General features: G+C 36.2%; 1 protein-coding gene across 3 annotated transcripts in view; it reads right to left on the bottom strand.

The window, feature by feature from the left end:
* Window positions 1-24583, bottom strand: part of znf618 (zinc finger protein 618) — a 104236-nt gene that overhangs the window by 25699 nt on the left and 53954 nt on the right. For all 3 annotated transcript variants that reach the window (XM_034192036.1, XM_034192037.1, XM_034192035.1), the window contains 2 exons: window positions 20667-20756; window positions 143-223 (listed from right to left, as the gene is read on the bottom strand). In XM_034192036.1, coding sequence (XP_034047927.1) covers window positions 143-223; window positions 20667-20756 — 171 coding nt within the window. The remainder of the gene's footprint in view (window positions 1-142; window positions 224-20666; window positions 20757-24583) is intronic.

The raw sequence follows: 24583 nt of genomic DNA on the forward strand, positions 1-24583 counted from the left end.
GTCTGATGATTTGCAGATGTTACTCGTAATACTGGATTACGGTCGAAAATATCTGTAAAACTCAATCTGCGACTGTACATTCCACTGCACTGGAATTATATATTTTAAACTTGAACGTGAAAATTTAGGTGCATCGACATACTTGGTCCAATTTTGTGATAGGGCTCAACTGGCTCCTCTTCTTTAAGGCCATCCACAGGTAACACAACCTGTTCATATGGATCTGAAGGAAATGAAAAGCAGCACAGAAATTAGAGTGTCACAGAATACTATGTCAAATCACAGAATACTGCTCTAATCACAAAAGATATGTCAAGTTATACTGTTACCAGCATTAAAATTCAAAAATGCCACCTTCTTCCTGTAGATTTCCTAAAAATTTGTCTATCATCATATACTTTTCTGGCCACATAATTTGTGACATTGCCCATACCCTTTAATAAGGGGTCTAAGGAAAATTAAAGATTTCTCAAGTTGAAAATTTAAAGTAGAAAAATGTCATCATGGCCATAAATTCACTTGAGCTACACCATTAGCAGATAGATGTATAAGTTATCAAAAAATAAAAGTGGGTGGGGAAGGGCACCTTTCTGTAACACTAAAGATAGAGATCAAGTCAATTATTATTAAAAATAATCCCTCTATTAACTTAAATATTTATGAACAACTGAAGGAACATGAATCCGTTATCGAAGGTGGAGGCTTTCATGAAGACATAAAAGGAAAAAAGGTTTTTACAATCTGAAAACTTTAATTATTTCAATATACTGGTGTTTTGGTACACACTTCTTATGGATTAAAATAAGGAATCAAATAACATATGGCATATAAGACGATATTCAAAGCAGGTGGTCCAAAATCAATAGGTATGCAAGGAAAATCAATACGAACTCAGACAGAGGCTCTATAGAGAGGTCATCTGTAATCATGAAAGAGCTCCAACTACAATATGTACACTTTCACATTTGCTTCTTCCACAGTGATCCCTGGTGTACTTCTTGAAGAATACAATATTGATCAATACACTGGCTTACTAAAGCCAAACTAAACTGAAAAACAGTCAAAGTATATACAAACCGTAGCAAAAATTATGGACATCATAGCATATAGACTAGAGGATGCTCACACATGTTTTTACTTTGTATAAAATAAATCACGAACTGACACTGTAGTCCAAATATAAATACCAGAAAAAAAAATGTAGATGTCATCTGGCGTATGATATATTATTGTTAGTCAAATAATCATGTTAACATCTTCCACTGGATCTATTTACAGAGTGAGTGTCTTTGTAGTGAGACAAATTATGTCACTTATGATTTTGTCAACAGTGGACAATTTTTTGGGGCCTGATCTATACATTTTTTAAAAATAACATGTATTACAGTGTTATCCTTTTTTCATACAATTTAAATGTTTTGTTTGCAAGTGCTTGATTACACCCCCCTGGCAAAATCTGGCATATTAGTGATTTAAAAAAACACACTAGGGAAGATGTAGTTGTCCCTAGTGTATGAAAACACCTATATATAGGACTGAAACACAGCTCTGATCATCACATGACCAAACAGACTTAACATGGGACACCAATTTAGTTATTACCCAGCAATCACCACAACAAATCTGAATATTACAAAAATACAAAGGACAATCAGAAAATATTCATTCAACTAAACAGTTTAAGGTTTATATAAAATAAGTACACAATTTTGTTATTCTCTGCTACAATTTTGAAAATCAGGAGAGACAGATTTGTATTTTGGAATTGAAAAGCCCCAAATTTCCTCATTAAATGTATAATGTGAACTTGACTACAGCAGGAGCCAAATTTGTGTTTAAAGATCAGTGGTGAATAATGCAAGGATGCTTCAAATGCACAGAGAGTGATATTCTTAGGGTAATAATATATTAATACTTTGGCAATATTTAATTTGTTTGTGGTATCTTTCACAAAGCCAGAATGTTCAGCTATGGAACACATATTGTGCTGTGTCATATCTGAGTGGTATATTTAGTAAGAAGCAAAACATTCACTTGTCAAGCCTCACATGATGAGGTCAGGGTTGAGATGACATAATCCAACCATATGCTGCTGCCATAATAAAGATTCCCAACATGAGATATGTGATTGGAATATGATTAATATGCTACTATATAAGTATAGAGAGTGAGAGAGAGAGAGAGAGAGAGAGAGAGAGAGAGAGAGAGAGAGAGAGAGAGAGAGAGCGTGCTAAGTGGCATCTGTGTGCATGCAGGTGGGTTTGATCATGAACAAACCAGGAAGAGCTGAAATTTGCCGTTTGGTATGCTTGTGTATTTTGGTCAAGTATGAACGCTGCGAAAACTAAAAGTTGATAGGACAAATATTTTTGAGAAATTAGCAATTTTAATTAAGTAAACAATAGCCATTGTACTGCAATGCACCATGGGAGTTTGGGGTTTTAAATGTTCTTGTGATTCATGAAAATTCTGTAGGTATATCTTAGATATTATATTCCAATTCTAAGGTGGAACTATGCTAGTATACTGAGGTATATCTAAATATCTAAAAAGGAAGAGTAAAATAGAAGAGTAGAAAAGAAGTAGAGAAGAGTAGAGCCACGTAGGTGCCTGGTCTTGAGAACCAGGGATGGTAGGTTGAAAAGCTTTTTTATCCCATGGGAACGCTCCCTGCCCACCCAAGCAGCTCAAGAAAAAAGGATATATATATATATATATAAAATAATAAATAATAAGACATTAAGAAAGATGAGACATCATATATATAACTGATATTTAAATAATAAGAGTAATAAACAACATATATAATAAATATGGTTCTATATAATATACAAGAGCAGGTTTTAAAACCTAAATATTAATACAGGAGAAGACTGTAGTATAGGTATTTTAGTATGTAGACTAGTAGTAAAATTAAATTATAGTTAGTAGGCTAAGCTATAAATCTAGTATTTTATTATAGAAACAGAAGTTATGATGTAATGTGAATTGGTATCTATCTAAAGTAACTCTGCTAGCATACTATATGAAAAAAGAATAATCTATATGCTATCAAATGGAAACCTAAGAACTTAAGTACTATATGTTGTTATCTTTTAAAGAACACATAAACTGATGAATCATTAAAAATCTACACCATGTAAATTAAAACTGTAAATAACGAAAATAAGCTAGTTATAGTTAGAAAAGCTAAATTAGCCATTAATAAGCCAACCGTACCTAGCAAGCTAACAACATAAACAAAAATGCTAATTAGTATATAAAGTATAACAGCGTAGTTAAACCTACAATAACGGTATTAACAAATACTTTTAAAAATAAATGTGTACAAAAGTATGAATTAATGTGGGTTATCAAACAGAAAAGAACCAACTATATCGTAAGCTACAATAAACGGTGCTACAGCCGGATAGATAAGCTAACGTTAGCTGTTAGGTATAACTAATTGTACCCCACTCCTTCAATTATTCCATAAATATAATAATATAAAAAAAGGGGGGGGGGTAACAAGAAAAAGTAAAGCGTGTTGAAATGTATATGGAGACATGATATAAATACCTTAGTGAAAGGATATAAAGGTGGAATATTCCCGGCTAAAGAGAGCTCGAGGCTCGTAGCTGCTGCAACATGTAGGCCAGGTTAGCCTATAACTAACATGACAGAGAGGGATAAGTCCCAGGTAAGCTAACGAACATTTATGTAGCCAAAGTAAACAGTAATAGGCCTGGTAACCACTTAAAATGTTAAACATTAAACTGGCATATATATATATTCAAGGTGTTATTAAACTAACTCATGTTAGTTTAATAGTGTTGTTAGTGTTATTGATTTATTGTGGTTTTGTAGTTCAACTTGTTTAGTCAGTTTAGTTAAATGTCATGTTACTGTTACCATGAGTGAAATGTGTATTGCCTTTGATGTCTTCAACCACATCTGTTTCTGTCTAAAAATAGAAGCACCTGCTTGCAGTAAAATGCAGAAAAGAAAAACCTCTGCATGCATGCGTTCGTGCGTATGTATAACTTTGATCACGCACAAACTGAAGACAGCTGACATTTGCCATTTGGTATGTATTTCAGTCAAGGATGAATGCTGCTAAAACAGAATGTCGATAGGATTAATATTTTTGGGAGAAACTATGGATATTAGCTAATTTTGCTAGTTACATTCTGGACTCACACTCCATTCCAGCAGGGGGCGATAAATCATCTTTATATTAAAAGCATGAGTGCATGCATGCCTGATTTTATTTGTAAGTTTAATTTAAGTACATAATATAATTGTAAATACATTAAAAATACATGGATGAGACAAGTGAAAACACACTTCTATTGTGATCCATTTAAAAATCAAATGACAAAGTAGAAGTAAAAATAAAATAATAATGATAATAATAATGGTGTGTATGTGATAACAAGAACCTAAACAATTTATAAATACATTAAGATAGTAAATCAACATTTAAAAAATGACAATTAACAGGAAAAAAAAAGGGTTGCATTCTTCTAAAAACTATTGAGGTCAAAGATCTAAGTTTCTAAAAACATTCTGGACTCGCACACCATTCCAACTCATCATAGAAATTATGCATAATTTATTACTACCCTTGATAAATGTCATCTCCCTATTTTATAAACACTACCCAATCTAGAGCCCATGGAGCCTCATGGGCAATGCACTATAGTGTGTGTGTGTTACCAGACAAAAACAAAAGTCCCAATGCTTTTGAATGGTCTCACATCAGACCAAACGTGCCGTCCGACCGCAACGCATTTCCATTAAAAACCCCTCGCATATACCGGACAAAACAGTCTGGATCGACGTGTCCAGTAACAGAAGTACGAAATTAAGCTCAGCACTAAGACTCGCTGATTCAAGGAAAGTGGGCACCTATATATATATATATATATATATATATATATATATACACACACACACACACAGTGAGGAAAATAAGTATTTGAACACCCTGCGATTTTGCAAGTTCTCCTACGTAGAAATCATGGAGGAGTCTGAAATTTTCATCTTAGGTGCATGTCCACTGTGAGAGACATAATCTTAAAAAAAAAAAAAAAAATTCCGAAATCACAATGTAGGATTTTTTTTATAATTTATTAGTATGTTACTGCTGCAAATAAGTATTTGAACACCTGTGAAAATCAATGTTAATATTTGGTACAGTAGCCTTTGTTTGCAATTACAGAGGTCAAACGTTTCCTGTAGTTCTTGACCAAGTTTTCACACACTGCAACAGGGATTTTGGTCCACTGCTCCATACAGATCTTCTCCAAATCTTTCAGGTTTGGAGTTTCAGCTCCCTCCAAAGATTTTCTATTGAGTTCAGGTCTGGAGACTGGCCAGGCCACTCCAGGACCTTGAAATGCTTCTTATGGAGCCCCTCCTTAGTTGCCCTGGCTGTGTGTTTGGGGTCATTGCCACGACAGTCGGCATGGCACCACCCAGGAAAACAGATAAACTCGAGGAAGATATAGAGGAGATAAAGACCTCATTAAACCATATATCAAAAGACATGTCTAATCTAGACAAACTGATGGTGGAAATTAAAGAACTCCAAAATCTGGTTAAAGAGAAGGACAAGATCATTAAGAAACTTGAGCAACGTGTAGATGAACTTGAACAATTTACTAGAAAAGATGACGTTATAATATCTGGACTAGAAACAAGGCATCGGACATATGCAAGGGTGGTGGATTCTGGTGTAGCCAGTGGGGAGGATGCACCACCTGAAGAAAGACAATCATTGGAACAACAAGTTACAAACTTTTTATATCAAAAAGGTGTTGTCATCCATCAAGACACAATATCAGACTGTTATACTATTCCAACTAAAGATAGAAAAAATAAACTATCTAACATTGTTATACGATTTACAAGCAGAAAATATAAATATGAGTTATTAAGACAGGCAAAGAATTTGAAAGGAACGAGTGTCTATATAAATGAGCATCTAACAAAAAAAAATGCAGATATTGCTAGGGAAGCAAGACTACTAAGAAAACAGAAACATATTGTTGCTACATGGGTCTGGAATTGTAGGGTGTGGATTAGAGTGAAAGAAGGAACAAACGGTATACAAATCAAAAACATGGAGGACCTTACGAAATACAGACCTGAATAGACAATCAAATATAACATCTGTTGGTAATTGGACCAACAAAAAATCAGATCAAACATGGAAACAGAGGATAAAATATATGACATAGACACTAATATTGATGAAAGTATATTTGACTTAAAAACGATTGGTTGTGAGTATTATACAGTAGAACAGCTGAATAGTGAAAAAATTGCAGAAGATACCCTGTCACTCATACATATAAACAGTCGAAGCTTGTATTGTAAAATGTCACAAATAAAAGATTATTTAAATCAGTTTAAAAATAGATTTAGTATTGTTGCAATCACTGAATCTTGGCTTAAAGATGATCTCATGGATGAAGTTCAAATGGAGGGATATGAGCTGTATTTTGTAAACAGAAGATATAAAAAGGCGGTGGTATTGCTCTGTATACAAAAACAGATCTGATGTGTACAATTGTTGAAGAAATGACAATTATGAATGATGTCATAGAAATTGTAACAGTGGAACTTGTACATGAAACATCTAAGAATATTTTAATTAGTTGTGTATACAGAGCACCAGATTCTTGTGTTGTGAAATTTACAGATAAAATAATTGAATTATTCCATCAAATTAAAAAACAAAACGCTTTTTATGTGTGGGGACTTTAATATTAACATAGAAAGCTCCAGCTGCCAAAGATTAAGTGATTTTGTGAATACAATGTATAGTTTGGGGTTATTCCCCTTGATAACAAAACCAACCAGAATTACATTGCAAAGTGCAACGGTAATTGATAATATATTTACAAACAGAACAGATGAAATTATCAAGAATGGGATCTTCATGACAGATATTAGCGACCATTTACCAATTTTTTCAATATTTAAATATAAAAATAGGTACAACAAAAAAAACTGATATAAACTTTAAAAGAGATAAGTCAGTAAAAGCCTTAGAGGCATTAAAATATGACCTTAAAAATCAAAACTGGGAAGAAGTTTATGTCAGTGATGTTAATGTAGCATATAACTCATTTATGAAAATATTGATGAAATCATACAATAAAAATTGTAAATTAATTGAAATTAGTAAGAAAAGAGTAAATAAACCATGGCTGACAAAGGGAATAAAAAATGCTTGTGCAAAGAAAAACTATTTATACAGGTGCTTTTTAAAATTGCAAACAAAGGAATCAGAACATAAATACAAAAAATATAAAATAAACTATTAACAATAATTAGGAAACAAAAAAAGATTATTACAGTGAAAAACTAAATAAGAGTAAAGATAATATGAGGGTAACATGGGGAATTATAAAAAGTGTGATTGATAGTGATGGAACGAAAGAAACTATTCCAAATTACTTTGTTAAGGAAAATAAAGAGATATATGATATAAAAGAAGTTGCAAATGGGTTTAATGATTATTTTTCAAATGTAGGGTCAAGTCTGGTGGGAAATAAACCAATAATAGAAGATAAATTATGTACATTGGTAAATACGGTCAATAGTATTTTCCTGGACAATGTGGAAAAAGATGAAATAAGAAATATTGTAAAAAACTGTGTAAGCAAAATATCAACTGACCATGAAGATTTAGACATGATGACTGTAAAAAGTATAATAGAAATTGTTATTGAACCATTTACTTATATTTGTAATCTGTCTCTGTCAACTGGGGTTTTTCCAGATGAAATGAAAATTGCTAAGGTAGTCCCATTATATAAAAATGGAGACAAACATAATTTTTCTAATTACAGGCCAGTATCATTGCTTCCACAGTTTTCTAAAATTATGGAAAAAGTTTTTGTAACAAGATTGGATAAATTTATTGAGAAACATCATATTTTAAATAATGCTCAGTATGGATTCAGAACAAAACATTCGACAGCTATGGCAATTATGGAACTAATAGAGAAAATATCAACAACAATAGATAATAAGGATTATTTTGTAAGTATTTTTATTGACCTGAAAAAGGCTTTTGATGTTATAGACCACTCAAGATTGCTCCACAAGTTACAACAATATGGAATAAGAGGTGTTGCACATCAGTGGGTAAAAAGCTACTTAGAAAATAGAAATCAGTTTGTTCAGATAAATAATACCAAATCAGAATTGTGTAACATTATTTATGGAGTACCACAAGGATCGGTACTTGGCCCCAAACTGTTTATTTTGTATATCAATGATTTTGTGAATGTATCCAATGTGCTTGGCAGCATTTTATTTGCTGATGATACAACGCTGTTTTACTCTGGATCAGATATACAGGAAGTAGCACAAGTGATAAATACAGAGTTGGAAAAAGTTAAACATTGGTTTGATATAAACAGATTGTCACTAAATATTAATAAGACAAATTTCATATTGTTTAATGATAGAGCGAAAGAAAATAATGTGTCATTACAAATAGATGGAATGGATATACAAAGGGTAAAAGAAATGAAATTTTAGGAGTCATGATTGATGAAGATCTTACATGGAAGTCACACATAAATTACATAAAAGGAAAAATAGCGAAAGCCATTGCTGTTTTGCATAAAGTAAAATATTCATTAAATAGTTATGGTTTATTAACATTGTACAATTCATTGATTGTCCCATATTTAACTTACTGTGTAGAAATCTGGGGATCATCATATACAACCTATATACAACCTTTATTTATTTTGCAGAAAAGAGCTTTAAAAGTGATTAGTAACAGTGGTTTTAGAGATCCATCTAATCCATTGTTTATTAAGTATAGGGTACTTAAATTTCATGATTTAGTTGATTTGAAAATATTACAAACGATGTACCAAGTTAATAAAAATACTTTACCAACAAACATTCAAAATATGTTTGAAAAAAGAGTAAGTAGTTATAAATTGAAAGGAATAGAAGTCTTTAAAAAACCAAGATTTAGAACCAAAGTAAAGGAAAGGAGTATTGCAGTAAATGGTGTCAAATTATGGAACAATCTTAATAAAGAAATTAAAGAATTAAGGTCGCTTAAATTATTTAAAAAACATATTAAATTAGATGTATTAAGTAAGTATGAAACTATGAAGTAAGTCAGTGGGCTGCAAGAAAGTAAAAAAAAAAAGAAAAAGTAAACTGTTAATAATGTTTGGAGTGTCTTAAGTTTAAATGTAACCTGTCAGTGATGTAATCTATTAATTAATGGTCATAATTATGAAATGGGTCAGTGGTATGTGACAAGTTAAAGAAATGCAATCTGTTAAATAATGTTGACTATGATGCTGTATATTGAAAGATTGTATTGTTAAAAGGGGCAGAAATCATAAGACTTGTTCTTCTTTCTGCTCCTTTTCATTCTGGTATTGTGGTGCTTTTGTTTTTTGCTTTTCTGTTTTTCTTTTAAATGAATGAAATAAATATTAAAAAGAAAAGAAAAGAAAGAAAGATGGAAGACCCAGCCATGACCCATCTTCAATGCCCTTACTGAGGGAAGGAGGTTGTTTGCCAAAATCTCGCAATACATGACCCATCATCTTCTCTTCAATACGGTGCAGTCGTCCTGTCCCCTTTGCAGAAGAGCACCCCCAGAGTATGATGTTTCCACCCCCATGCTTCACGGTTGGGATGGTTTTCTTGGGGTTGTTCTCATCCTCTAAACATGGTAAGTGGAGTTGATTCCAAAAAGCTCTATTCTGGTCTCATCTGACCACATGACCTTCTCCCATGCCTCCTCTGGATCATCCAGATGGTCACTGGTGAACTTCAAACGGGCCTGGACATGTGCTGGCTTGGGCAGGGGGACCTTGCTGCCCTGCAGTATGTTAAACCATGACAGCATCATGTGTTACTAATGTAATCTTTGTGACTGTGGTCCCAGCTCTCTTCAGTTCATTGACCAGGCCCTCCTGTGTAGTTCTGAGCTTTCTCAGAATCATCCTTACCCCACAAACTGAGATGTTGCATTGAATCCCAGACTGAGGGAGATTGACAGTCATCTTGTGTTTCTTCCACTTTCTAATAAATAATCGTAACAGTTGTTATCTTCTACCAAGCTGCTTGCCTGTTGTCCTGTAGTCCATCCCAGCCTTGTGCAGGTCTACAGTTTTATCTCTGGTGTCCTTAGACAGCTCTTTGGTCTTGGCTATGGTGGACAGGTTGGAGTGTGATTGATTGAGTGTGTGAACAGGTGTCTTTTATACAGGTAACAAGTTCAAACAGGTGCAATTAATACAGGTCAAGAGTGCAGAATAAGAGGGCTTCTTAAAGAAAAATTAACAGGTCTGTGTGAGCCAGAATTCTTGCTGGTTGGTGGGTGTTCAAATACTTATTTGCAGCAGTAACAAACAAATAAATTAAAAAAAATCATACATTGTGATTTCTGGATTTTTTTTTTAGATGATGTCTCTCACAGTGGACATGCACTGAAGATGAAAATTTCAGACCCCTCCATGATTTCTAAGAGGGAGAACTTGCAAAATCACAGGATGTTCAAATACTTATTTTCCTCACTGTATATTATACAAATAATGGATGGTAAGGAGTCCTACATAGAGAAATATTGGATGAAGAAAAGTTATATTGGAAGAGGTGTAGCCGAGTTCAATATAACTTTTCTGAATCCAATATTTCTCTATGTTGGACTCCTTACCATCCATCAATTGTTATGTCCTCCAGCCCCCTCCCAAATTAAGCAAACAACAAAGAGTCAAGTAAATTTGTTCAATTTATTTTGTTGTGAACAGCATATGATTGATTCTGATGCGATGAATGCTTCTAAAACGTCAGTAGCGTGCTTGCCTATCTTCTTAGTGTTTTTGGCATCCTTTTGCTGCGTTCACACTGGGCGCGACGTGAGCGACAGCAGTGACAGGTTGCCATGTAATGCCTATGGAACGATGCGTTTTGGCGCCAAGTCACGCAGTGCAATGCGATGGACGCTAGTGAAGCGACGCGAGTGAAGCGATTTTGAGCGATTGGCGCGTTTGTGGCGCGATTTTGCGTTGCATCACGTCGCGTTGCCCTCCTCCCCAAGTTGAAAAATCTGAACTTTTTCATCTCGTCGCGATGACCAGTTAGGGACTGAATATGTAGTGACGTGGCGATGTCTGGAGTCTGACTGAAGATATGAACATGTCCTGTCTCTGGTAGCAGCCTGTGCGCAGGACTTATGCCTCTTTTGTCCTTTATTTCACAATTATGACAGAGTTTTTGGAGTGAGCAGCAGTCCCACAGCAGCGGGGAGCGGAGTTTTTTTTTTATTTTTATTTTACGTGCGCGCGCGAGCGAATCGTCCATGGAGATTATTTTACTTATTGACTACACAGATGTATAATAAAGCAAATGGTGACTGGTTTCTAAACACAGTTATGACAGAGTTTTTTGGGAAAGGGCGAGGAGCAGCCCCACAGCAAGCAGCGGAGTTTCTTTTTATTTTTTTTACATGCGCGCGAGCGAATCGTCTGTGGAGAATATTGAATGAATGAATGAATGAATGAATGAATGTAAACTGTTTATTTCGAACATTTGATACAACAACAATTACAAGATAGATCAGTAAAGACAACAACAAAAAGTTCCTACTGTGTACCCAACATGTCCGAAAAGGGGTAGGGTGAAGCATCAGCTTATTTATCCCTACCCCTTCTTCCCCACAACCAGTAATACCCTTTGCCACATATACACATAGATTCCTACACACCTAAACCGATATCAATATATATATATATATACATATACATACACATACACACATATATATACATACACACATCAACATACATACACATATACATACACATATATACACATATACATATATACACATATATATACACAAACATAAATATACACCTACACATACCTACTTACATACAAAATACTATATATTTACAAGCCGAAGCAAAAAACAAAAACACCCTAACCCTCATTACCCTTCCTCCTCCCTATACCCAGAAAAAAAACATATTTTTGTACCGCTGTTTGAACTGGTTCATGCTTGGACATTGCTTGAGCCCCACTCCCAATCTGTTCCACATCCTCACCCCACAGACAGAAATACAGAAACCTTTTAATGTTGTTCGTGCCCACTGATGCTTTAAATTAAATTTCCCCCTCAGACTGTAATCCCCTGATCTGTTAAAAACATATTTTTAATATTTGCTGGAAGTAAATTGTTTATTGCTTTATACACAATTTGTACTGTTTGAAAATGAACCAAGTCTGTGATTTTAAGAATTTGGATTGTAAAAATAGTGGATTTGTATGATCTCTATAGCCAGTATTATGAATAATTCTTATAGCTCTTTTCTGCATTACTGATAGTGATTGTGTTGTACCTTTATAAGTATTACCCCATACCTCTGCACAGTACTGTAAATATGGTAAAACCAGTGAGCAGTAAAGAATGCGGAGTGAGTTGTGGTCCAGAATATGTTTCGCTTTGTTTAGAACTGAAATGCTTCTTGACAGTTTACTTTGTATATGTTTTATATGAGTCTTCCAGTTTATCTTATCTATTATCACCCCCAGAAACTTATTTTCATGTACCCTTTCAATATCTACCCCCTCGACTTGTAACTGAACCTGTATGTCTGTATTACAATAGCCAAATAACATGTATTTTGTTTTACTTACGTTTAATGATAATTTGTTTCTGTCAAACCATATTTTCAATTTTCCCATTTCTATACTGATCCTCCTCAGTAACTCCTGCAAATCCCCCCCTGAACAAAAAATGCTTGTGTCATCTGCAAATAATACTAATTTTAATATTTTGGAAACATTGACAATATCATTTATATAAATTAGAAACAGTTTTGGACCCAATACTGACCCCTGTGGGACGCCACAAGCATTGTCCAAGCATGATGATGTATATTCCCCCAACTTCACAAACTGTTTTCTGTTACTTAAGTAGCTTCTCACCCAGTGCAACACCAACCCCCTAATCCCATACTGTTCAAGTTTATTGATTAATATGTCATGATTAATTGTATCAAAAGCCTTTTTAAGGTCTATAAATATTCCAACTGAATGTAATTTGTGGTCTATGGCGTTTGTAATCTCCTCAACTGATTCTATTAATGCAAGTGATGTTGAACTATGTGCTCTGAATCCATATTGACTATCAGTAAGTAATTTATGTTTATGAATCTGTCTAATCTATTATTGAATAACTTTTCTAATAATTTGGAAAATTGTGGAAGCAAAGAAACAGGTCTATAATTTGTGAAGTGGTGTCTATCCCCAGTCTTATACAGCGGCACAACCTTAGCTATTTTCATTTGATTGGGAAATTTACCGGTTTGAAATGATAAGTTACAGATGTATGTTAATGGTTCTACAATCCATTCAATGACCTGTTTTACCACCACCATATCAATTTCATTTAAATCGGTAGATGTTTTATATTTACAATTATTCACAATGTCTATCATTTCATTTCCATCCACTGCTGTGAGGAACATTGAACAGGGATTTCTTTCTATAAGATTATTATCCCAATCCTCAGATTGGGAATCGGGAATTTTTTCTGCCAAGCTTGGTCCAATATTTACAAAAAAATTATTAAAACCGTTGACTACCTCATCCTTATTTTCCTTCTTGACATTATTATCAATGAAATACTGAGGGTAACTCTGTTTTTTATTACCATTTTTGATAATGCTATTTAATATATCCCATATTCCTTTAATATTGTTTTTGTTATTATATAATATGTTACTATAATATTCCTTCCTACATACCCGTATAATATTAGTTAATCTATTTTTGTATTTCTTATATCTATTTTCTGCCTCTTTAGTCTTTAGTTTTATGAATTCTCTATACAGTGTATTTTTCTTATTACATGCATTTCGTAACCCTTTCGTCATCCATGGTAGAGCTTGGATTTTTTGTTTTCTGTAGTCTTGTTTAATTGGACAATTTTTATCATATAATGATGTAAATATTTGTAAAAAAGTTTCATATGCACTATCAACATCACTTTCACTGTATACCTTTTCCCAGTTTTGCTCCTGTAAATCCTTCTTTAGTCCGCACTCGCCTGTATTTTATTTTCTCCTCTGGCTGATTCCGCCGATGGTTTCTATTATAAACGATGAAAACTGGTAGATGATCACTAATGTCATTGATTAATAATCCACTCACAGTGTTATTCTCAATATCATTGCTGAATATATTATCAATTAAGGTGGCACTATGGGATGTAATTCTGCTTGGCCTGGTGATTTTTGGATATAAACTCATACTGTACATTATACTGATAAATTCATCTGTTATTTTATGCTTATTTGGATTGAGCAGATCAATATTTAAGTCACCACAAATGAACACAGTTTTTGATTAGTTTTTGAGAACATTTTTCCCATACAGTCAGTGAATGTTTCAATACTAGATCCTGGTGCTCTATATATACAGCTGACTAATACATTTTTGCTTTTTTCTTCACATATTTCAATAGTTATACATTCTAATAAGTTATCAATCACAGTTGTCATATTGTCTACTATTTTATAATCCATGTTCTTATCCACATACACAGCCACTCCTCCTCCACTCTTATTTTTTCTGTTTACTCAATTAAATTCATATCCATCCAGTTCAAAATCCATTCCTTTATCTTCATTGATCCATGTTTCTGATATAGCAATTATGTTAAATATTTTTTTAAACTGACTTAAATATTCTTTAATGTTGTTAAAGTTTGCATATAGACTTCTGCTGTTGAAATGGATTATTGATAATTTGTTATCCGTTCTAATGATCCGATTAAACTGTTCATCTGTATAATAGCAACAACTGTCATTGATATTTGAGAAGAAATTATTGTCCGGGTCTATATCGTGCTCCAAGTCCAGTACATTGTGGTCTGTGTATTTAAATGTTCTCAGTTCTACTTTTCCATGATCAGCAATCCTTTGAGTTATATCCTTCTTGTCTCCAGATGTAGATGAATAGGTAGTAGATGAATAGGTTCCTCTGGTCTGTGTCATGGTGTTGTGATGTGTTTGTGTCCTCATACCTTATTGGTCATATTTGTCCAGATCCTCGCTTTAAGAAACACTATTGTTCATATTTGTCCAGCTCCTCGATGTTCCTTATTGCCATGACTTTTGCTTGTTCTGGTGATCCGTTCAGTTTGATGAATATTTTACAGTTTGAAGTCCATGTGTGCTGGATTTTTCCCTGTTTCTTCAAGAAGCGTGCTTTCCTGGCGATGTCGGCATTCCGTTTGGTGAGATGTTCATTGATGAATACGTTTGTCCCTTTCAGTTTCTTCCTTGTTTTAACAGTGCTGTTTGTGTTTCTGTTGATGAATCTCATGATGACAGTTCGTTTATCACCGTCATTTCTTCGGGGCAGAGGGTGGCACGCTTCAATGTTATTTAAATCCATTTCTATACCTTTAGATAGGAGGAAATCAGCAACCTGTTTTTCCACAGAGCTGACCTCCTGTTCACTGGGCTCCCCTCCGCTCTCATCTGTTACCGCCCGTGCGTAGGACCGTGGTTTGATATGAAGACCTGTGATGATGACGTTGTTAATTCTGGTGTACTGCTCCAATTCAGCCACTCTATTTTCCAGCTGCACCAGATGCCGGTCTTTCTCGGCATTCTGGAGCCGTAATGCCTTCACCTCCTCCACCAGATCCATGATTGATTTCTGTTGCTGCTTCACAAAAGAAATCTCCTCTGATAGAAAGTCCAGAGATTTTTTAATATCACCTTCCTCCGCTGTCAGAACCTTCTTAGGCCCCATGGTCGGCTTATGAGCAGCTTGTCGATCGCCGATGTTAACAGCCTGCGTTGTTTGTCACCGGGATGGATCTGCACTGCGCTGGTGCCGCGCGGCCTCGGTGTTTCCGCGCTGATGGATCCGCGGTGGCTGCACGAGGCCTCGGGGAAGCGGCACTCGTGACGCGCGGCTCTAATGACGCAGCGCGCGGCCTCAGTGAATTCACCACGTTGGGCGGGCCTCGGACGTTGTTGCTGTCCAGTCGCGGGGCTAAGTTGCCGGTTGAGGTGGTATTCCCACTGTCCGGGTTGGCAAACACCGGCGTGGCAGATGGCAACCACAAACACCACCTCTGAAAACTCAGGTACAAACTTTTTGCAGCTCGCTCTGACGACACGCAGCTCTGACTGACTGTGACTGACGCAGCTCTGACTCTCCTCTGTTTCTATTTTGCAAGAAGCTACCACACTCCTTTTTATTATATTAATATTTTATTAATTAACTACACAGATGTATAATAAAAATGGTGACTGGTTTCTAAACACAATTATGACAGAGTTTTTTTGGGGAAGAGAGAAGAGCAGCCCTACAGCAGGCAGCAGAGTTTCTTTTTTTTTAATTGTTTATATGTGTGCGCATGAACAGGACAGGAGGTCCTCAAACTGGGTCCCGCAGAGGCGGAAGGACCACTGAAAGCGGCCATCATCCAGACGCAGCTCGTGCAGCAAATAATGATACTCCCTGAATTGGGAACGTCTCATGACGTTTGTCAGCTTTCCACAACAACTCGCTCCATGTGATCAAGGTCCGTCATGTTAACTTGACTGACAACCGGAGCCGGCGAGCCGAATGGAAGCTCCTCCTATTTGATGACGCACCGGGGAGAATTTTCGCAGCAAAAGCAGAGCGACACACCGGGTGAAGGAGGCGCGTCCGTCGCCACGCGACCCCCGCGAATTTGTAGCATCTGATCGCGCCCGGTGTGAACGCAGAGTTCAATATTTCCACCAGTTCCTCCTCTGTGAACTCAGCAAACCTCGCTGGCAGAAGATTTTCTGCTGTTGTTGACATGTTTGTTGCCATTTTTTCAACCAGCGTCTGTCAGCTAGTTCCTGACCTTCGTATGCCGCGCTCTGATTGGCTAGCTGTTGGCAGTAAGCTCCAACGCTATTGGTCAGTGGGAACTGATCCAATATAACTTTTGGTCCTAGCCTTTTTTGATCCTTTTGGATCCAACATAACTTTCTGGCGCCAAGCATGCCAAAATACAGGTAAATGATGGACAGAAATCTGTGATTGGCTATTGCAATCTGAGTGGAGAACATTATATATATATATATATATATATATATATATATATATATATATATATAAAAAAATCGTGCTCAGACCTGGGACCTGCAGCTTGATGTGGACCCGCTACATTAGACACCGCAAAGGCTGTGATTTTTCACTTTTCACTTCTTAATTATTAACAAAATGCTGCTTCCTGGCTGCACTGTAATATGGTGCTAAGTTTCATACGTATCCCTAGGTTTGACAAACTAAACACAACCGCTTTAGATCGGAGCCCTCTGAGTGGCTATGAACCCTCTCCTTAGCCTGAAGCGCACCTGCTAAACAACGGAGACCGCAAGAGCTGTGATCGGTCGCTTTTTCGCTTTCACTACTTCCTCTCCCATCATGTTTTAAAAGTTTCTGCAGTCCGCATGCTGATTACATTTCAATCATGGATCAAATTCAGGAATGTCTGGCAGAAAAGTCTGTAAATATGACCAACTTTATAGCTTGGAGTCGGAAAAAGACGCTCAAATTACCTGCAATTCATGGAGGGAAATTCCATGTATCGTACCGCTAATTTGAAGGTTGATGACTGCATAAAGTGAAGCTTGTTGAGGGACAAATTGATCCAGAAAAGGCCACTGTTCCTGCTGTAAATTACATAAAGACGTGACGGAGAACAAGGGTAACGCGCACGTCAATGTCACTGCATGGCCACAGAGTTACAGACTTAGAAGCACAAGTCAGACTTTAAGATTTTAAGGTATCACTGCAGTGGACTTAGAAAAAAGAGTGACTTGGCCAAATGTTATTTTTTTAATGCACAAAAGACCCGGTGCTTATTTAAGGCATGCATTTATTTTTTCAAAGGTTTGACCCGATCATTAAATGAGACAGATCCCTATTCAAGGTCAGGCTTTTAATCAAGAAAATACGTAAGCCTAATTGCTGCTGGGGATTCCCCATAGACCGTTCAGCACCTCCTGACTGTAACAAATCTGTTACACACTTATAGTGGATTTTGTCCATTTTATACATATAGTGGATTTCGAGTATAACAGACAAAATTAGCTGGTACCTGAATCCATTATATGCAAGTTTTACTGTCCTCTGTTTTTGTTGATGCTACAGAAAGCAAAGATCTTGTGTTATTACCTCCGCCAAGGAGGTTATGTTTTCGGTCGCGTTTGTTTGTTTGTTTGTCTGTCTGTCTGTCAGCAGGATAACTCAAAAAGTTTTGAACAGATTTTGATGAAATTTTGTGGAGTGGTTGGAAATGACAAGAGGAACAAGTGATTCTGATGCTAACACGTTAGCATGTCTATGGCGTTTTCAATGTTAAAAGTTAGCATTAAGCAGTTGCAGCTGTCATCACTTTCGGGTGCATTTGTTTTCAAATTGAAATATTTCTTACATTTATTTTTGTTTATATATTAATAATCTAATGATTATTATATACAATTTTAGAGAAAGAGACAAAAAGAAATAGATCACTGTGCCAAGGAGGGAATCTCTTTACGGTCAGTGACCCTATGGCCTTGTTTAGAGAAGTGTTTCATAAATGTTAAAAAAAAAATTCATATATTTGCAGTTTAGTTGAATAATAAATAGACTTTTGTCTCTTTATTTTTTCTATAAGCACATGCAATATCAATATCAGTGCTCAGATGACAGTAGCTTCTGGGAAAGGTGCAAGTTGCAATAAACTGTGATGCCAAGCGCTAAGGATACATGCTATCCAGTCACAGCAGATGATTTTTTACTACTGAGCAAACATCATTGTTAGACTTTTTTAGGTTCAATGATTCCACGGCGTGTAGATGTTATGGCGTCAGTGACCCCATGGCCTTGGCGGAGGTTTGCACTCTCTGAGTGCTTCTAGTGTTTTTATTAAAATTATGTTAAATGTTTAAATATAAACACACTGTGTAATAAATGGCCAGGTTCCTAATCTATAAGTGGCCTCATTGAGCGTGTATGTATGCGTGTGTATGGCCTTGATCACGGAGAAACTGGAGAAAGCTGACATTTGCCATTTGGTATGCTTATGTATTTTGGGTCAAGGATGAACGCTGTGACAATGGAAAGTGAATAGGACTAATATTTTTTGAGAAATTAGCGATATTAGCGAACAACGGTGAACAATGGATGCTGTCCTTCAATGGACCATGGGAGTTTGGGATTTGGGATTTTTGGGATGTTGTTATTGTGGTTCATGTTAGTTTAACAGTGTTAGTGTTATTAATTTATTGCATTTTTGTGGTTCACTTGGTTTGGTCAGTGTAGTTAAGTGTAATGTTGCCATTACCATGAGCGGATTAAGTGTCATGTTGCCATTACCATGAGTGAAATGTGTAGTACATTTGCGGTCTTCTGCCACCGTCTCTGTTTGTGGGTGTGTAAAAATAAAAGCACCTGCTTGATGCAGAATGCAGAAAAGACAAAAAGCTCTGTGTATGTGCTTCTGTGTAACTTTGAGTATCACAGAAACTGTGGAGAACTGACATTTGCAGTTTGGTATGCCTATGTATTTTGAGTCAAGGATGAATGTGACTGGATGTGGAGTGTCAGTGCACAGCCATTTTCAGATCTCTCCAGAGAAGTTCAATTGGAATCAGGTCTGGGCTCTGGCTGAGCCACTCAAGGACATTCACAGATTTGGCCTGAAAGGCAGATTGCTGCAGAGATGGTTGTCCTTCTGGAAGATTCTCCTCTCTCCACAGAGGAATGCTGGTGCTCTGACAGAGTGACCATCAGGTTCTTGGTCACCTCCCTGACTAAGGCCCTTCTCCCCCGATCACTCAGTTTAGACAGGCAGCCAGCTCTAGGAAGAATCCTGGTGAATCTGAACATCAACCATTTATGGATGATGGTGGCCACTGTGCTCACTGATACCTTCAAAGCAGCAGAAATGTTTCTGTACCCTTCCCCAGATTTGTGCCTCGAGACAATCCTGTCTCAGAGGTCTACAGACAATACCTTTGACTCCATGCTTGGTTTGTGCTCTGACATGTATGGTCAAATGTGGGACCTTATGTGTTGACAGGTGTGTGACTTTCCAGATCATGTCCAGTCAACTGAATTTACCCCAGGTGGACACCAATTAAGCTGTAGAAACATCTCAGTGGAAACAGGATGCACCTGAGCTCAATTTTGAGCTTTATGGCAAAGACTGTGAATACTTACGTACATGTAATTGCTTAGTTTTTTAAATAAATTGCAAAAAAATTTTCACATTGTCATTATGGGGTACTGAGTGTAGAACGGTGAGGAAAAAAGGAATTTTATCCCTTTTGGAATAAGGCTGTAACATAAAATATGGAAAAAGTGAAGTGGTGTAAATACTTTTTGGATGCACTGTACTACTCAAATTTTTAAAGTTATTCTTTCGCAGCTACGGTGATTCACAAACAAACTTGACTCACTACATCATGCATAAATTGTGCTTATACAACGAATGAGAGCTGGAGAGATTCGTATTATGGGCTATCCAAACTTTTGCATTGCATGGCCACAGTGTTTTCTCTGCTTTCGAGATATTAATAAAAAATACATCACATTTCCTTTTTAAATGTGAAATGATAACGGAGGTTGGTTACCATCAACTGCATGCAGGTCACGGTGCTCCTGGAAGCAGCTGTAGTATTTATACTTCTTGCCACAAATATCACAGGAGTAACGGAAGCTACCTAAAGATAGACAGATAAGAGATGGTTAACTGTGTTTGCCACTCATGCAGACAGCAATGTTGAAAACACTGTGAAATACTGACAATCCAAACCCGCAAACTCAACTCATAAAATCCTGAAACACATTTTACAGTAAAGAAAGGAAAGATGGGAAACTGCTCCAGCGTTGAACTGAACCTTTGAAATTTCAATGCAATGCAGTGCGCAGGGCAGGGTCCACCACTGTTCATCCACACAGGCACAAAAAGCAAATGACTATGGAAGCATCTGGTGATCATAACTTGCATGAAAATGCAAACTGGAAAATTAAAAAGCATTAGCAGAAAGGCTTTTTAATTTTCAAAACATAGGTGCATTAACTGACTCAAAAATAAAATTAAAATTCCATCATTCTATTTGAATTTTCATTTTCATCTTCAACTTATACTATGAAACATCAAAAGAAAAAGCGCATTTGCTTTCTAAACATCATTTGAATTGTGAGCACTGCTTAGTGGGGTATTTTTGTAAATCAAAAAGCAAATGCCCTTTTCTTTTTCTTTTATATTGCATCATAGAATGGGCATAGGTGAAGATGAAAATGAAAATGAAAATTAGATGATTAAATGTTAATTTTATTTATGAGTCAATTAATGCACCCGTGTTTTTAAAATTAAAAGCCTTTCTGGTAATGATTTTTAATTTTCAAAGTTGCTTTTTCATTTAAATTATGATCACCAGACACTTCCATAAATTACATTTTGTACCCAGTGTTGCGTGTATTTCAGTGTTACACAAAAAGTGGAAAGAGGGGCAGTGAACACTTATTTTCAGTCATTCTTCATCACAAAAAAACACACAAACAAGTTCAACTTAGATTTGGGCAACATGAGGTAGCAGAAAAGATTCTTTATTAACCAAAAGGTTATTTCCTTTTCTAGCTACTGCTGTCTATATAATCAAAATGTTCTTGAATAAGACACTGAATGCTGAATTGCTCTCAACATGCAGTTCAGAATTTTGTGTGGCAGCTCCGGACATCAGCGTGCAAATAAGTTGCGAGGGAAACGACTTGTACACTCTCGTGTACAAAGGTACTACAAAAATAGTCTATTTACCATAAATACACACAGTGTGCCTAAATACAGCATCCATACCCTTAGAAGTTTTTATGATGTAATTATTGTCGCAATTAGTGACACTGAGATCACTGACATTCACATCGGGGTTGAATGGAAAAGGTGCAAAAGTAGATAAGTTCACTAAAGCCCATCATGACAGCAAAAGTTAATGATACAAATACAAAACATCAACAACAGTCCTTTTACAACTGATTGTTACAAACTTCAGCAGGTGAGAATGGACACTGTGCAGAAAACAATTCAACAGGACCCTTAGTACTATTTTATCAGGGTTTAATTTAACACCATGATGCAATGAATATACAAAAAAAAGATGCAGATTTTACATACACGTGGCGCCGTGTGGATGCGGAATCTCTCATGACGTGTGTCAGGCAAACCGTATGTAAAGTCTGCTGTTATGGATTCTGTTTATAGCAGCCTTTTTCCATTACTGCAAGAGCACCACACAAGTTTTAACAATTAGCACCATCACGGCGCATGCTGCTGACCACTGAGCGTCAAAGTCACTGAGGCAGAGTGCGCACCGGTCATGCCCTGAACAACAACAACCACAACAAAAAAGTATGTTGCAGTCTTCAAGATCAACAACACTGTGAATCAAGCAAACAAAACAATATTCTCTAATCATTTCACAGCTGCTAAGCTATAAAACACAAAAACATGGACCCACAACAGCAAAATCTACTTCCTTTTGTCTTTCTGTGGCTGTGTGAGCGTATGTGCGGGGCTGCCCAATGTGAGCCCACAGACCACATGTGGCCTGACTTTCCTTTTTTTTTGGCCCACTTTGGCAGGTTACAAGCTCTCTGGAGTTAATAAATTACTGTTAAACAACTTAAATAGAACTTATGTTGAAACTTAATGTTAAATTCAGGGATTAAAGCAAAAAATAAACCAAAAAGAAAATTCAGACCAATTTTTTTTTTTTTCACGGAAACCCTATTGCGATCTCGTCCTAACGTTTAAGGTAAAATAAGGTGGAGATAGCCAAGAAAACAGCAAATTGTTCTCCCGCTGAACAAGATTATATTTCACTCACTAACTATTGATGCTCTTTTCTAATGCAGCATCATATCACAGAAAAAACCCCAGGATCTTTTAGCCAGGATCTGAAAGGGGGGGAGGAGGTTCTTTTTTTTGTTAAAAGTAAACCTTTGTCAGCAGGGGATCAACAAAGGGTTTTTGATGTCCATGGATGCATTCTGGAGGGTTTTTTGATGACTACTTTCTCCTCTTTAGTTCTACCATTTACCGTGTGTTGTATTTGTATTTTATTTTGCACATTTTCACCTTTTCTTTGCCTTTAACCAAAACTGCTATCACAACCTACATGTCTGTTTGATAAGATTACTAACCACAAGAGCCGAAATAATTTTCATGTTTATGGCTTCCCTCATTCTAACTGGCCTGATTTTAAAGGTAAAACCCCAAACAGTCCCAATAATGCGCGAACTTAGCCATTAAATTAAAAAAAGATATTGCTTCACATCCCACATTAATTATGCATAAAAGCCTAAATTTCAATTCAATTTCAATTTATTTTCATTTATATAGCACAAAATCACAACAGAGTTGCCTCAAAGCGCTTCACACAGGTAAGGTCTAACCTTACCAACCCCAGAGCAACAGTGGTAAGAAAAAACTCCCTCTGAGGAAGAAACCTTCAAGCAGACCAGACTCAAAGGGGTGACCCTCTGCTTGGGTCATGCTACAAACATAAATTACAGAACAATTCACAGACAAATATATAAGAAATGCTATTGGCGCACAGGACAGGAGGATCGCCAATACAAATACAACTCCCATCTCTGGATGGAGCTGCACTTTAAACAGAGAGAAAAAACAGAATCAGGCATCAGAAAGACAAAAAAATACTGTATAATTTGCCAGCATTAAACAACAAGAAAAACAGAAGAAATACTAAGGTGATCACCGGCCACTAGCCCTAAACTTCACTAAAAGACCCAGAATTTAGGTAAAGTTGAGGCCGCGGCCCACTCCAATTACTAATAAATGAATTAAAAGAGTAAAAAGCGTAAAACAAAACTAAAATAATTAAAGTATTTTTGGATGGCTCATCAATTAAACTTAGTCCAGAACTATAGTAAAATTTAGGACCAGAGTAAGATTGATTTAAACATTTTACTTGTTAAAATTATTATTATTATTATTATTATTATTGTAAGTAGTAGTATCAAAAATGTCTTCAAAAGTGAACCTTTAATCAAGGAATGTTGTGGAGGGCACGCACCTCCGCCCCCAACATCCTCTTTCCATCTGGGTGTGCCCCAGGTTTGCAGTCTCAGCAGTAATAATCAAGAATTTGTGCATTTAGTGGGAAAGCTTGACCTTATTGAGATGTAAGAAGGTTTTATCAGCGCATTTACACCATGCCATCCACACAAAGAGATTTTAGGTGTATTGACAGAAAAAAGTTACTGTTTGTTATGTGTCGTGGGTTTCCAGCTGTGTTTTTAGTTTAACCACTGCGAGCACACTCATAGAGACACTCAGAGCAGACTTTGAAAGAAAAAGTTTGAAAATGTTTGCAAAACTCTTGTTCTTTTTTTGCTGCGTGCTGAGACGTCTACTCTCAAACACACCGCCCCCGCCCCCTGCAGACAAGACACAACTCTACTTGCTGCCAAAAAAGAAGCAGGAAAAAACAACAACAAAAAACAGAGACGTTATTTGTTATTTTAA

Source organism: Thalassophryne amazonica, chromosome 17 (assembly GCF_902500255.1).
Source record: "Thalassophryne amazonica chromosome 17, fThaAma1.1, whole genome shotgun sequence".
Classification (NCBI taxonomy): Eukaryota; Metazoa; Chordata; class Actinopteri; order Batrachoidiformes; family Batrachoididae; genus Thalassophryne; species Thalassophryne amazonica.